The following is a 16,357-nucleotide window of genomic DNA, read 5'->3' as shown; positions in this document are numbered from 1 at the left end:
GGAGGTGCAGGGACTTGTATTTGCTTTGTCCCATCAGACATATGAAATGCAAGCGTGCTAAAAACAGATATGGTTTCCACTAGTTTTCTGGTGTCTTGGTATTTGGAGATTGCTGGATGATGCACTCACGCTGTTTCTTTCTTACTGCAATATCTAAATTAGAAGCTAGTGTGCAGTGCATGATAACGTAGCACTGATATCTTTTGAGTCTTTTAAAATGTACAAGCACTAACAGCCCCTAAAAAATCCCTATATAACTTCTAAATCAAGACTTGGAACACCCCAGAGCACGTAGGAGGACTAAAAATAGCCATCTTCCCTTTGGTGAAACAAACAACTGTAATAGTCTGTCTGCAGCTTCTGTAACATCCGCTGACAAGCCTCAAAAGCCAGACGTTAACTACAGCTTGAAAGTGGAACTTTCTGCAAACAAAGCGGAACATAAAAAGCCATCAGACTTCTAACTATCTTTCCAGGAGGAGGTTCCCTGGTTCCCCTCTCCCCACCCATCTAGAGCACAGTCTCATCGTGGGACCCCAAGCCCAAGCCCAAGCAGCCAGCCGGTCCCAAAAACAGTTTCAGCCTGCAGCCTGCAGTGGGTGGAACTGCCTTTGGCAACTCAATGTCTGCAAACTATTAGCTCCTAGAGAACAGCATGAGGGCTAGGCCACTGCGGTTGAGCTCGGGTTTGCAGGAGCTGAGCCTGCTGTGCTCCACCGCTGCCCTGTGCACGAGCGGCTCAGCTGCACCCGCAGCAGCTCCCGGTGCCAGAAAGGGCAAGCACTGGTGGCTCAGAGGAAACCCTATGGCTGCCTCCATTCCATTCAGACATCACAGTCTCACAGAACCACATAATGGTTGCTCTTGAAAAGGACCTCTGGGTCCATCAGGCGCACCCCCAGCTCCAGCAGGGACACCCAGAGCAGAGTGCCCAGGGCCATGTCCAGGTGGCTTTGGAAGATCTCCAAGGATGAGACTCCACAGCCTCTGGGCAGCCTGTGCCAGTGCTCCAGCATCTGCACAGCACAGCAGTGCTCCTGGTGTTCAGAGGAAGCCTTTCGAAGCTGGGATGGATGTACAGTGCTGACAGGTCAGCACCCTGCTCTTATGCATCCATCAGGTTGGTTTGCTCAGCCCAGAGCAGAGGAGCTGAGGGGAGGCTTAGTTTATAGTGAAGAGGTAATTCTGCTGTACTCAGCAGGATCGTATTTTGTTTGCAATGAGGCAGCCCAGAGAGCTCAGAGCAAATACAGCACCAATCAGTCTAATGGAAATCTTTGTTTGCCATCAGAGATGCTGCTCAGAGCCTCTCACAGTGCTCTCTGCTGTCCCTTGGCCAGAGCAGCACTGAGAGTGACACCAGAGTGCTGGGACCTTGCTGGGAGAAGTCAACTCAGTTGAAGAAGTTCTCACACTTATTTACTTAATCCTTCACAGTTTAGCACATTTTCAGTCATACCAATTAAGCTGATTAAGTCACATTCTAAACTGCACATGGATAACCTGGAGATGAATAACAACAATAAGAGCTCAGGGAGCTAAGAGTAGCTGACCTGGCCCTGTGAGAGGATGAACACTGAGGACAGAGCTGAATCTTCATATTCTCACTCCTACAGTTCTTCCAGGAGCTCTACCTCAAATTAAGCTATCTGTGCTCAATATTCAAAGCACAGAGATCTGTAAAGAAAAGATGGGAGCGGCAACTCCATCCTAGTCCTGTGCTACAGCAGGTAACAGCCATATGACCCTGCAAACAGCTGAGCCTAGGGGGACTGCACAGTGTGGATGAAGTAGGACCTCTGAATGTTGCACATGACATGGACTTAAGTGAGTCAACAGATTGATCTTAGAGCAGTTAAAATATAATCTGCACGCAAAATACGATCCAGCTGAGTACAGCAGAATTACCTCTTCACTATAAACTATCATTCACTTACAGTCGTGTAGATAAGGTGTTGCATTTAGGTAACAGACAGTCTAGTGTAACATGAAGCCAGGTGCCAGCAAGGCAACTTAAACAGGAGGTGCCCCAAGAGCTTGCGAAACACTAGGTAATATGTCAAATAATTCATTGTTGGTTTTTTGTCACAAGCACAGAAGAGTGTGCTGTTTTTGCAGCTCATGGCTGACATACACTAGCCCAAAGAAAAGCTTTTGTTATTTACAATGACATAGGATTTTTCTTCAGGAAAATATAAACTATGTGGAACAGTCCAACTTAACCATCTCCTGATGCTAATTCAAAAGCAACATACTGGGGTATGAGAGACACTGTCAAAAGCAGAGACTGGTAGTGCACGGACTGTCACAGATGAGCTTTGGTGACTCACACCTATAGTTTAACACATGTTGAGTGAGATACAGACCTATGCTGCATCTAATCAGCTCTTCCCTGGGAAACAGGGAACAGCAACTGAGGAGGCCAAACACCTCACCTGCTCCAGTCTTCTGGTGAAGCCAATAGGACAGCTGTGACAAGATGCCAAGCCTGAATCGCAGAGGGAAAAAAAACACGACACCAGTTCAGATGAATTGGGAGATGTCCTTGTGAGAATACCATGAAATCATCTTCACAGCATGAGGGAAATGCTGGGTAGTTTCCACATCTGGGCATGCATGGAGATGTGAGTCTGGCTGCTTAGCACTTTGTCTCCAAGCCACAGAGATGTTTACATACTGGCCTCTACATGAAATCCACATAAAAAAGATGTGTGAAACAGGAAACTATGTAGATTTGTCCATGAACTTCAGGTTCAGTCTTTAAAATTTTGGATTTACATTGCTCAGCATTACATCTCAGACAATTGCAGAGAACAAATCAAGCACCTGACTGTCAAGGAAACAATGCTCTGGGTGGATACAGCTCTGTAATGCGGAGGTGTGAGGTAGAATTAAAAAATGAAATGTAGTCAAAAGTTCAAACCTCAATGACCTCACTGTGTGAATATGTGGCACTCACCGCGGTGCCTGTGGGCTGAATAAGCTCCAATTAAAAAAAACTGGCATCTCTGGTACTGAGCTACCTTCACACATAATAGTGAGGAGAAGTAAATGTGCACGGAAACCCTCCAAAGAAATGGCAGGGAGAAACCACACTACTCTTCCTGCTTCATGCTCATGCTGAGTGCCATGGCTGTAGGGTTGTGCATGGGATGGGGAGCAGGTCTGGAGAGAAGAGAGGGCAGCACTTACACCCCTTGCACAGTATGCCAGAAGTAACCGTGTCCTGCACACCTCATGCTTCCAATCTGTACCTGCACCCACCACCAAAAACATTGCTTTTTTGGATCAGTACAGAAATCTGGGTGCAGCTGCTCCATTCAGGCCATGCAGCAGCACATAGACTGCTCTGCGCAGCACTGGCAACATAGGGATGGGGTTTGGTCGCAGCCCTGCTGAGTACATGACCCATCCCCGTTGTCAGTGTCATTTCCCTCATCTCCTGAAGGGCTCCATCCTACACCAGCAGTGCATCCCCCACACAAACAGCTGCTACCAGTGCACACGGCATACTCTAGACAACTGAAGAGAGCTTGCATGTTAGATAATAACAGAATGTGGTGTTAAAACTAAAACTGTAGTAACTTTTATCCACCCAATGCAGCCATTCATTTAAGAACTTCTGAGATGCGTACTGGTTTCTGAGGAATCGAGGGACAAGCTGAATTTCTCTTGTGTCATGAACCCAGATCACCACTAGATGGTAGATGAGTAGCATTAGTCCTCTCGTTTTGTTCCTGAGAGACACCACTGGCACATGGACGCATCAGAGCTTCTCACCTCCCTGGCAGTGTGGAAGTGTCTCCCTGCACACACCCCTGTGTGAGAGTACTGAAAGATGAATGGATGGGTGGGTGGATGGATGAATGGATGGATGTGGCAGCCCTGGGACTTTGGGTGAGGAATGATCCCAGGACCCCAGCGTTTACACATACTGGGCTTATCTTCCAATCTTACCATAGTTGCAAGCATTACAGTAAGCAAACTTGCTCTTCACCAACAGACCAGCAATATCATTAAGTCCTGTAACCATCCACCGTTAGTTTGTAAAAACCTCGCCAGGCTTTTAAAAGTAAGATGGCTTCACAGACATGGTAGGACTAGCATGAAAGGCTATGTGTGTGCATATCTAAGAAAGTGTGTGCATATCTAAGAGGTATGACACATTTAGTCAAACCAGGGTGGCTTAAAAGCTCTGGCAGTTTAATTTTGTAAATGGTTTTCACACAGGCTCTCCACAGGGCTTCAGTTTTAGGACTGCATTTACTTCAGCACAGCTACTGATCTACTGGAGGTATGAAATATCTGTTAGATACAATGGGGTGCTGGTGGCTTCACTAATGCTTCAGTGGCAACACACACTGCTGCTCAACACTGGCAAGCAAATACCTGAAGAGCTTACACTCAGCATGGCCACTAGTGCACAATGAAAACATTGACAACAACTGAATGTTTAAACTTCTGTATCATATCTTTCACGACACACTGCTCTACAAATATCATCCTGTTCTGCAAGGCTGCCACAGGAGAAGTGTTTCACACTGAATCAACTCTATTTCCAAATGTACAGGCTCCTTAGAGACCTTTTGGCTTGGAAGATACACAGCCAGACCCTGCCTGGGCTGGTACAATCTGACAAGTCCACATGACAAGCTGGTATAACTGCAGGGTGTAATAAGCTGCCCTTGAAAATGTACATGAACAGCTTGGCTGCCAAAACCTTCTTGGATGCTAACGCACAAAGGGAAAATAATTCAATGTTAGCTTCCAAAGAGAATATATTAAAGAAAATAATTGCTGTCAGCATATTTTAGCAATAACAAGCTGCAATAGCCAGTGCTATTCCGGTTATTTTGCATTGTTTGCATTGTTTTGCATTAATAAAGAGAAAACCTGATGGATAAATAAAACTTCTAAAGGATTTTGCATTCTTTCTTACCTCTTCCTTCTTTTCTTCTGCACCAGGGGCTAAATTGAGGCTCAACTGAGAGTGACTGCTGATGCCACTGTCCTCATTTCCATCGTCATAGTACACGGTTTGCACAGTGTCCTGGAAGCAGACGGGATTCCTGCCCAGCTTCAGCCCAACCTCACCCCTCTCCTCACTCTCCGTGGAGCTCAATGACAGTGTGCTATGATGGTTTGGGCACTGGAAATCCATACTGCACTTCACTTTCTCCGTGCTGGGACTTTGAGGTTTTGGAGCAGTTGGCCTGACAGGGATGTGAGGATGTTCAGCTTCACATATAAATTGCTGGGTGGCTTTCGGTTCATCCGAATCCGTATCAAACACTTCATTGGGAAATGGCCCGATGTCACTCAGAGTAGGGGACAAGCTATCTGATTCTGCGATACCTGAAGATGTCCTGAGGTTTTTGTCTTCAGCACCAGCTACATTCATTTCAGCCTCTTTATCCTGAGCAGCCACAGGGCTTTGTAGACAAGGTGTTCCCGGTGAAGAAGAATCTGGGCTAGATACCGAGGAGGTGCACCTCTTTCTGTCATAATCTGTGCTACTGGAAACCCTGCGGGAGTAGTCATCATGCAGTCTGCTGTTTGACCTTGTTCTCTGGGACTGCTCACTGGGAGAAGGAGCTGTGCTCTTAGGGCCATCCTTCTTCCACGCAACATCTGTAACATTACTGACAAGCTTCAGAACTCGGTCAAAATCCTTTGCCCTGATGGGGCTCTTCCATCGCTTGGATCTCCTCTCGGGGTTCCCATTTGTTTTGTCTGAGTCAGCAGAAGTAACGCTCACAGTCCTTGCTGGCATTTGTTTTTCATTCGCAGCCTTGAGGTCAGTAAGGTTTGAGGTGGACTTCCGTTTGAATGAGCTTTTTTTCAGAAAGTTCAAATTATCCGAACTTTTGCTTCTCCGATAGATGATCCTGTTGTTTTCAGAGTCCTTCACCAAAATCTCACAGATCTTTGGCTCTGTGAGGACAGGAGATGTTGGCCTGGTGCCGTTGTGGTGGCTCTGAGCTTTATCCGTGTCAAGCAGGTTGATGCGGCCGGCACCGTAAGCCCGTCGGATGCTGCGTGAGCGGTGCGTGTTCCTCAGGAAGGACTCATCGCCTTCCTCAGCATCAGAGCAGTCGGAAGCCAAACCATCCACTGCACTCTGGAAATCCTGCAAAGGCCCCGAATAGGAATACCTGTTAGTCTGAACTTTCACCACAGCCCCATTTGAGCTGTGTTTGCCTACACCGTTCTCATTTAGGATATCGGGGCACTCCCTTGCTTGAATCCCTTGCAGAACAGATGATTTCAGCTTCTTGAAAGACCCCATTTTCCTGATGGAAGATAAAGCATTCCATGTGGAAGAGTTGCCCATCAAAATGAGAGAGCGAGGCCTGTCGGAGCTGGAATTCGCTCGTTTCCGAGGGGTGGAGAAGAAGCGCATGATTTTGGAAGGGCTGAGTTTCTCATCTTGTATTTCCTCTTCACAGCCGCCACCGGTGCCGTACCCCCCATTATGAGTGACAGAGGTCGTGAGGTTCGGAGGCTCCTTATTATCCATCACAATACAAGCGATGGTGTTGCCGTTCCCACAGCCATTCTGAAATGTGGTCATGCCCTCGATGCTGTAGGCATGGAGCTGGAGGCTGGGGCAGCTCAAAGCCACGCTGCCATCCCCAGCAGCTGCCCTCGCTGCCTGGCCCACATCTGCTGCACTTGAGCTCCTCTTGCTCCCACGTTCACCAGCTGAGCTGAGCTCCTCCGGCTGCACCGCCTGCACCAAGAACACAAAGGTGACCATTAGGGAAATTTCGGTACAAAGTCCCCTGCTAAAAGAAGTTTGGACCTCATTGTAAGAAATAATGACACGGGTGAGCTCAAGGAGTTCCTTCCAGCCGCACAAAGGTGTGTTGCAGCAGGGAGAGGACATTAATAACAGCCTCAAAATATAGTTGCATTTGTTGGCAATTTAAGAGACCAGAATAATTTAAATATGTGCTTGTTTTTCTAAACCTTAATGAGCTAATAAGCTCAGTAGTATTACCATACCTACCTTAGAACACTACGTGTAATCCCCACACGTATTTAGAGAGAAAAAAACTGTTTGGCAACACAGATGAAAAGTTTCATTGAAAGAACTGAGCTTGGCCGTGGACTACCATCTAGCACTCAAACAGCAAAAGGGCAGACCCAGGTCCTCCCAACACCTGCTGCCGTGGGGAGGCTGCACGCCGCCCAGCTGCCTTTGTCCCCTTGCAGGTAACCCCGGAGTGACACCGGGGGCACAGCTCTGGCCTCGGGCAGTGCCAGCAGCTGCAACGGTGGTGCGACAAATACGGCGCTACGGAGCCACCGGGATGTGCTGCACCGGGAAGGGTGTCCGGGAGCCGAGCACCCACCTGGCCTCCAGGGGGGACTCGTGGAGGCGAAGGAACCGGCGGGGCACAGCGGGCTGCGGGGATTAGTCCCCAGGCTACGGCAAGGAGCGGCAGCGCTGGAGGCAGCGCTGCCCCCTCCTCCTCTTTGTCTGCACCCGGGTCAGGCGGCCTGGGGGCTCGGAGAGGGGGAGAGGTGGCCCCGGGCAACCAGGAGGGGCGGGGGCTGAGCCCCCCCGGGCGGCGGCCCCTTCCCCCTCCGCGGGGCACAGCGGGGCTGCGCATCTCCATAAGAATGGGGCCGGCAGCCGCGGGGCAGCGCACGAAGAGCGGCGGCGCTGGGGCCGGCAGCTCCCTCCCGAGTGCAACTTTAAAAGGAGTTTTCCGAACCTCCGAGGATAAAAGGGTTTTCTCGTGTTTCAGAGAGACGCCGGAGATCCTCCGCATCGCTGCTTTTAATCCCCTCCATTCACACGGTCACAGCGTGAGCCCGCCCTGCGCGGAGGGGCTCCGTTCGGCCCCGCACCGCGCAGCGGACAAAGCTCCGGGCCCCGGCCCGCACCGCTCGGGGAAAAATAACAGTAAAAAAAAAAAAAAAAAAACTAACGACGAGAAGCCGCCGCTGGTCTCGGCAGACAACTTCCCGAAGAAAGCCGCTTTCTGCACCTGAACGGGCGGGCGGTAGGGGGAGGGAGGAGAACAAATGCAATGCGTCGGAATCAGAAGAAAAAGAAACGAAGCGCGCAGCGCGCAGCGTGCACCCACCCCGCGCCGAGCCCCGCGCCCTTACCTGGGGGCAGCCGCGCGGCCTCGCTGCCCGCACCCGGCCCCGCCGCCGCCCGCTCCCGCATCGCTATGGCAGCGGCCGCCGCGGTGGATGGAGGGCGGGGACGGGAGGCGGGGCGGCCCGGCACGGCTCCAGGGACACCCCCGGCTCCAGGGACACCCCCGGCAGCGCGGACACCCCGCTCCCCGGCCCCCTCCCCGCGCCGTGCTCTCGGAGAGTTGGACGGAGCACGCATGGGTTCGCTTCGTTACGTGTCCCTAGTAAGCCCCAAATGTTTGAAATAAAGCCTCCGGATGCCTGGCGGTCTTTTATGTCCCACCGAAGCATAGTCAGTGGTTATCTGCATACGCCGTAACCTTGCAATCCGTAACAGATAAGCACATTTTTATTTGATATTTAAACTCAGCTGAGGCCCCACTGTGTTTACAGTGCCAATCGCTGGGGAAGGAGTCAGTGTGTTCTCCTAAACGTATTTGCTTTATTAAGCTTAAAGACATAAATGGTGGATAGGGACTGCTTCGAATCACAGAATCATAAAGGTTTAAAAAGATCATCTAGTTCAGCCATCCACCTACCACCAATACTGCCCACAAAACCATGTCCCTAAGTAGCATTTCTCCGTATTTCTTGGAAAGCTCTGGAGATGATGACTCCACCACCTCCCTGGGCAGCCCATTCCAGTGTTCAACCACTCTTTTGGAGAATTTTTTCCTAATATCCAAATTGAAACTCCCCGGGTGCAACTTAAGGCCGTTACCTCTTGTCCTAATGCTGTTACCTGGAAGAAGAGGCTGACCCCCACCTCAGCACAACCTCCTTTCACGCAGTGTAGAGAGCGATAAGGTCTCTCCTGAGCCTCCTCCAAGAGGAGCTTGCTCAGAGCCACGCTCTGCTCCCAGGCTGCCCTGCTGTCCTAGACCAGACACATTTTTGCTGCTTTTCTCCAGACATAGCAGTGTGAACTTCTCATCCTCAGTCTGAACAGTGTTCTTATACTGCAGAATAAAAGTGCCCCATGTCAGGATACCCGGCAAAGGCACATAAGCACTAGTACATCCTTCTCAAACTGTTTATGGTCTAAGCATATTCCTACACGCGGACTGGACTTGTAGATACAACTAAAACAGTTTGAATGTGACTCGGGTCAAAGGCGAAATGACAAAGGGGGAGCACAGTTCACAGCAGGACAGGCACCCTGACAAAGTAATGAGGGCCATCAGTCTGTTCTCCAGAACTGTGACTGTGACTCTGCACACTGTAATTACATCTCTGGAGAGTAGCACAGACGTCCTCTCAAAGGCGAGGTGTATTTAGGGAAAAGGCAAACAAATGGGCTTAAGGGATGTAGGTCAAATGAGGCAGCAAATAGCTCTGGCAGTTACCACAGGATTCTGGGCAGTCAGCAGAGGGCTGGCACCTGCCTGGCTCAGCTTTGTGTATACCTGTTGGAGAAGTGAAGTTCTAGGAATGACTCAAACAAGTGGGTGAAGTGTTGGATTGGTTGCTTTACAGTGCTGGGCACAGGGAAATGGAGAGTAAGACTGGAAATGTCTGCAATGACCATGGCTGGTGTGGTCCTACACTTGAGGAGGAATAACCACATGCATCAGTACAGGTTGGGGGCTGACCTGCTGGAGAGGAGCTCTGTGGAGAAGGACCTGATTGTTCCGGTAGACAGCAGGTTGGCCATAAACAAGCAGTGTGCCCCCGTGACTTAGGCGGCCAATGGGATCCTGGGGTGCATTAAAAATGTGGCCAGCAGGTCAAGGGAGGTCATTCTCCCTCTCTGCTCTGCCCCAGTGAAGCCACATCTGGAGTACTGTGTCCAGTTCTGGGCTCCCCAGCTCAGAAAGACAGATCTCCTGGAAAGAGTCCAGCAGAAGGCCACAAAGATGATTAAGGGCCTGGAGCATCTCCTGTATGAGGGAAGGCTGAGAGACCTGGGACTGTTCATAAGACTGAGAGGGGATCTCACAACTGTTCATAAATATTTAAAAGATGGGAATCGAATGGATGGGACCAGGTTCTTTTCAGTAGTGCCAAGTGACAGAACATGGGGCAACAGGCACAAACTGGAATACAGGAAGTTCCCTATAAACATGAGGAAAAACTTCACTGTGGCAGCACTGGAACAAGCTGCCCAGAGAGGTTGTGGAGTCTGCTTCTCTGGAGATGTTCAAAACCCACCTGGATGCTTTCCTGTGCAACCTGTGCGAGGGGACCTGCTTTAGCAGGGGGTTGGACTAGATGATCTTCAGAGGTTCCTTCCAAACCCAATGATTCTTTGATTCTGGTGATCTGCGTCACCTTGGGACTATCTGGGGGATGTTCTCAGGTCAGTGCAAATAGGAAGTATCTGCTTTAGGTCTTTGGAAAAAGAAGCCTCTGAGGGGGAACTCCGGGCTGAAATGGCAAAGAGAGAATGGATGCATCTATCAGATGCCGACTGTAAAACTGCTTTCAACAGTATTGAAAGCTGGTCTTCCCTACTGTCTCTAGAGGTTTGTGCTTGTCCCTTAAAAAACTCCTAATAGAGCAATTAAAACCTGGTTTTCAATGAATTTATGTTCCTATGCTCCTGTACATTCCTTTTGAATAGCCTTTTCATAGTATCCTGGAATCATGGAATGGGTTGGGTTAGAAGGGACCTCAAAGACCATATTGTTCCAACCCCCTGCCATGAGTAGGGTTGCCAACCACTAAATCAGGCATTAAATCAGGCTGCCTAGGGCCCCGTCCAGCCTGGCCTTGAACACCTCCAGAGATGGAGCATCCACAGCTTCCCTGGGCAGCCTGTGCCAGTGCCTCACTACCTTCTCTCAGTGAAAAATGCTCCCCTGATATCTAATCTAAATTTCCTCTCTTTTAGTTTAAAACCATTCCCCCTTGTTCTACCACTATCAGACTGTAAAAAGTCGGTCTCCCTCCTGTTTCTAATCTTCCTTAATGTACTGGAAGGCCACAATGAAGTGTCCCCAGAGCCTTCTCTTCTCCAAGCTAAAAAAGCCAGTTCCCTCAGCCTGTCTTCATAAGAGAGTTGCTCCATCCCTCTGATCAATGTCATGGCCTCCTCTGGACCCGTTCCAAAAGCTCCACATCTTTCTTGAGCTTGGGGCCCCCGATGTGGACACAGTACTCCAGATGTGGACACAGTACTCCAGATGGGGCCTTTTCAATCCACAAGTCCCCTCAAAGGAGGGGAATCCTCAGTTCCACCATCTATCAGCTGGATAAAAAAGCAGAAAAAGCTACTGAGCTGGAACTGAACGGAGCCACTACTTTGGGTTCTTCCTTTATCCACCCAACAGTATTCATGAAACTGATGAAACTCTGATCAGTTTGAGACTGAATCCTCCTTTTAAATATACCTAAAGCTCACCAGCTTGTTAATAACTGCTTGAGGAGACAGAAATTACAGGAGAAGGTACTGACAAACTAAGGATTTGCTCACAAGAACTTACTTTCCTTACAAAACCAAGCTAAAACACTCAGTTTGGACAATTAGGTAAAATATAATTGCATGTTGCATTCCCTAAATGTCACTAAATTTCATGACAGGAATACATAGAAAATTGAAATTACTGGAATAGTAGCATTCGGTCAGTCAGACATTTGTCAGGTTTCTAAAAGTAAATGTTATAGTTTTCACCTTCCAAATCCATTCATAACAGGAATTCTGATGGTAGCATGCTCAAACTTACCTCTCCCTGCTGCACAATCGCAGAGTTGCAGTCTGTCCTTCCATACGAGTGCCATGTGAAGAACAGACACTAAAAGAGTGTGCTGTGTCTGAGAACAGGATTAACTTTCTGTATTGCAGACTAATAATTACCCAAATCTTTTCTTAATCTGAATTGTTATTTTTTAAAGGCTGGGAGCCAGAACTGCATATAGGATTCAGGAGCAGTCACACCAAATTTAGTAACATGATGCAAAACAAAATTTATCTACAGAGCTGCCATGAGAAAGAAGGCAGACCACTCTTTTGACTATATAAACAACAACACTTCTCTGTACCTTACAATATTCAAAGAAAATCAGGGTACAGTGCCATCAAAGTTGCAAACCAAAATTTCAGTAAATCACTCCTCCCTGTATAAAGGTTTTTCTACAACCTTAAAAAAGTAAAATGTCACCCAAATTTATGGTAGAAAAAATAGGTGTTTTTGAAGTGGCATCTCCAGCTTTTTCCATTCTTGAGAAGATTAATATTATTTGTCCCTAAGAATGCTTGAAAAATGTCAATAAGAACAAATGTACTGCGCTTTTACAGGTTCCTCTGCAAAAAAAAAAACCCAGCAATGTATGCTGTTAGTTACAGCCTCACAGACGGTCTCCAGATGAGTAACAAAGGATGGAGCTGACTGAGAGGTTGACCAAGAACAGTCATTTATGAAAAGAAGGACTCCAAGAAAAAGAATCTGGATTGGTACATGTATATGATTTTTAATAATGGCTTGATAATGGTGATCACACTTCTCGCAACAAAAATGAAACGCTTGTTTTAGAAGCTCAAAGTCTCTAACTTGAAAGAGGTTTAATGTGCATGTGACAAGGAATGAGAAGGATTATTCTAAGTGTAATACAGGTGGGAAAGGATTACAAAAAATGTGACATGGGAGAAAGAATATTGAGATTTTTAATGAAGAAACAACCCCAAAAACTTTTAATAAGTAGTGATGTATCTTTTAGCTTTCTCAGAATAGCATGAGCACAATTATGTAATAAGAAAGTCATTCATCTCAATCTGAAAAGTCTAAACACGAATGATTCTCCCTGATTAGTTTAGAAATCCTCTCTTCCACTCCCACAGTTCTATTGTTTCTTTTGTGGTTCTTTTATAAATACTTTCTAAAAGTCCATTTTAAAGTAGTGATTTTTTTTTTTTAATTGTACTCTTAAAAGAGTGGGAAAAAAAAGCCAAAATAAATGCTTCCAGGAAAGCATAATGAAAACATTTGTTATACTTCAACAGATATTGGGCAAGATGGCAAAAGAAGTAACACATCCTCTAAATTAATGAGTGGCTGAATTTAATTATTAAGATGCAGAATTACTGAAGTAGGATATATCTGCTTTAAACAATATCTTTCCCAGGCTGCAGTATTTAGCTAATGCAGCAGTTTTGAAATTTGCACCTTCCTCTTACATCCCAGGGAAAGACTCTCTTGCAAGCAATTAACCTCTGAGGAATCTCTGCACACTGACAGGTCCCACAGGGGGAATTAAACTGAGTCATATATCTACTGAAGTTAAGGGCAACTCCCCCTCTGACTTCAATAGGCGCAGGATCAAGATCTCAATTTGTATGGCTTAGAAATGAGGGAAGAATAGTATGGTTGTGTAAGCTAAATCATTTTTGTCCATTTTATATGTAAACTGTGTGGGAAATTAATGTAGGATTTTTCCATTTGTGTATATCTGTAACCAAATCAGTAATAACAAATTGAAAGGGATTTTCCAAATTCAAGAGCTCTGTCATCCTGGCACTGAAAAATTCCATTCCAGAAAATGAATCATGTTGCTACGGAAAGCACTCAAAGGACAGCCTGAGTTAAACTGATGGATTAACTTCTTAATTTGCCCAATGAAAGCCATCATTGCTAGTGCATAGGGAGCTGGGATACTACTTTCTAAAGGCCAGTTCCTGTTGCATTCACTTAGCTGTATGCCCTTAACTTACAACCAGTTCGGTATAGATAAAGGCAATTACTGAGCAAAGTAGAAGTTTACCACAGCTTGGTCTAAATCACAACACACAACAAACTATGCTTTTTGCTCTAATCATTCAACATTTTCTTTTAAATGTGCTCTGCTGAGGTTGTTTCACTGAGCTTGCTCAGCTCTGTTGAACACAGAGATGCAATTTAGGGTGAGCACAATAGCCTAGTGGAACGACACCACCAATGAAAAATGACCCTTGTGTACCAGGTTACCATTGTCCCATCTCACAGTTGCTCTTACTCACCCACCTACACCACTCCAGCTGCAGGCAACTTAATGATGGCCTCAGCCTTTCAGCCTGGCAGAATGCTATTTACAGCCCCCAAGAGCCTGGCTGTGATGCTATTCTTTCTGGCCATCCTCAAGAGGCATTATTCAAGCAGCGTGATGTGAAGAGATGGCTGGTACTACAGAAGGGCAGTTCCCAATAAACAGATCATTGTGCTGAGACATAAAGACGACTTCCAGTTACCAATTAGGAAGGCTGAATTCCACCTTTATTTTGTGCCTTACAAAGTGTAAGAGATAAGAAGGAAAGTGATCATGGAGATGGAAAATAGACAGAAAAAAAAAAAGAAGGAAAAGAGTTTACTAAGATATTCTTTTTTTTTTTTCCCTATAACATGTTTTTCTTTTTTCTTGGAAAAAAAAATCTAGATTTTCTGTTTAATGGAAGTGCACTGAAGTGATATGGAATAATTGAGAGGAAAGGGTACAAGCCCTGCAAGCTGGAATTGTCCCAGTCTGCTGCCATTTGTCTTCTCTTCCATCTCTCTCCATGGCTTTTTCTCCCATCCCTTCATGTCACATGCCTCCACATGTCACATCCTTCACTGTCCCATCTTATTGTCCTACAGCTATTCAGTATCTATTTTCCTTACTTGAAATAATAGCACGTAAGAGTGACTATTATGAGCTCTTCATTAGCCTCCTTCCCCTCCCACATAATTACCCTGCCGTCCCAGCCTCTCTCCTTCAAACTGCGGCCTTCCAAAGTTACCCAGGGACATGAAGGTGCCTTGTTAGACAACCATGAAGACAAAATAAAAAAATAGAAAGATAAATACATACAGAAGGGGATTTGAGAAGCACAAGAGCTGAGTACCAGCTGCAGCAGCAGGTGCTTACATGGCTCAGGACTGAGGAATGGGAAGGTGTCATCCATTTTTCTCCATGAGCCATAGCGAGGGACTGTGTATTTTATTTCCCAGCATCAGTTCATTGGAGAGGAGCCAGCAGTGTGCCCTGTCAGCCAGGAAGGCCAACTGTGCCCTGGGGTGCCCCAGGCCTAGCGGTGCCACTGGGTGGGGGGAGGGGGTGTCCCCTCTGCTCTGTGCAGCCTCACCTCCAGCACTGGGTGCAGTTTGGGTGCCACAATGTAAGAGGGACATAAAGCTATTAGAGAGCGTCCAAAGGAGGGCTACAAAGATGGGGAAGGGTCTGGAGTGGAAGACATAGGCTGAGGGGAGGCCTCATGGCAGCGGCAGCTCCTCACAGGGAGAGGAGGGGCAGCGCTGAGCTCTGCTCTCTGGGACAGTGACAGGGCCCGGGGGAATGGCATGGAGCTGTGTCAGGGGAGGGGCGGGTGGGGGTTAGGGAAAGGGTCTGCGCCAGAGGGCGGTGGGCATGGAACAGGCTGCCCAGGGCAGTGGGCACGGCCCCAAGCTGCCAGATCTGAGGGAGCATTTGGTCAGCACTCTCAGACACAGAGTTTGGATTTGGGGTGGTCCTGTGTGGAGCCAGGGGTTGGACTCGATAATCCTTGTGGGTCCCTTCCAACTAGGCATATTCTATGACTCTGTGATTCTGTGGTTCTGCTCCCTGCTCTATAGCCCAGGAGGAGGCACAGGCCTTGTCCTTCACCCCTGCCTGACTCACATGGCTCTGCAGAAGGGAGCAGGGACACAGCAGCACCACAGGAACGCAGAGTCCCACAGGCACCAGAAGAGATGCAGGTGCTTTAGAAGTGAAGTGGGTAGTGCTCCCTTGGGAGCAAAGCCATACTGGGAAAAATCATGCGAAGTTATATAAGATCTGCTGATGCTTATTATAATAAAATAACAGGTCTCGGGAGAATAATTGACCCTATGTGATGCAACAGCAATACCCAGCTGGTTCTAGACAGCTGTTTACCTTCATTGCCTCCATGGCAGACAGGGCAGAAAGCCCTGAACAATGACAGCTTTTGGTGTGTTCCTGAGGTGAGAGCAGAGAGCGTCTCACTGGAATTAAGGAAACAATGAGCAGGCAGCAGTCTGTGGGGAGCATCAGGTTTGGTGCAGTCAGAGGCAGCTTCTAGGCTGGCTTCAGCCATGTGCTTCCAGAACCACATGGGTGTTTTCAGTTAGTTATCAACACTTTCCTTTGTTTAGTCTCTTTTTGCAATGACAAATGTAACATCTTTGTGATGGCCTGAACTACAACTAACGTTCATGGACACATTTCTGGTAAGAAGATTGAATCATCATCTCTGCAATGTTTCTCTTTCAGGGAAAAAAAAAAGAGAGAGAGA

General features: G+C 47.4%; 1 protein-coding gene across 4 annotated transcripts in view; it reads right to left on the bottom strand.

Moving 5' to 3' along the window:
- Nucleotides 1-16,357, bottom strand: part of SPATA13 (spermatogenesis associated 13) — a 75,715-nt gene that overhangs the window by 37,399 nt on the left and 21,959 nt on the right. For 2 of the 4 annotated variants that reach the window (XM_021379257.1, XM_021379275.1), the window contains exon 2: nucleotides 4,940-6,733. In XM_021379257.1, coding sequence (XP_021234932.1) covers nucleotides 4,940-6,733 — 1,794 coding nt within the window. Of the gene's footprint in view, nucleotides 1-4,939; nucleotides 6,734-7,724; nucleotides 7,797-8,124; nucleotides 8,249-16,357 lie in introns of those variants that run through there. The other 2 variants (XM_021379269.1, XM_021379265.1) reach the window with 2 other exon arrangements.

This window comes from Numida meleagris, chromosome 1 (assembly GCF_002078875.1).
Source record: "Numida meleagris isolate 19003 breed g44 Domestic line chromosome 1, NumMel1.0, whole genome shotgun sequence".
NCBI classification, from domain to species: Eukaryota; Metazoa; Chordata; class Aves; order Galliformes; family Numididae; genus Numida; species Numida meleagris.
The sequence above is the reverse complement of the archived record's forward strand: the minus strand, read 5'-3'. Positions and strand labels throughout refer to the sequence as shown.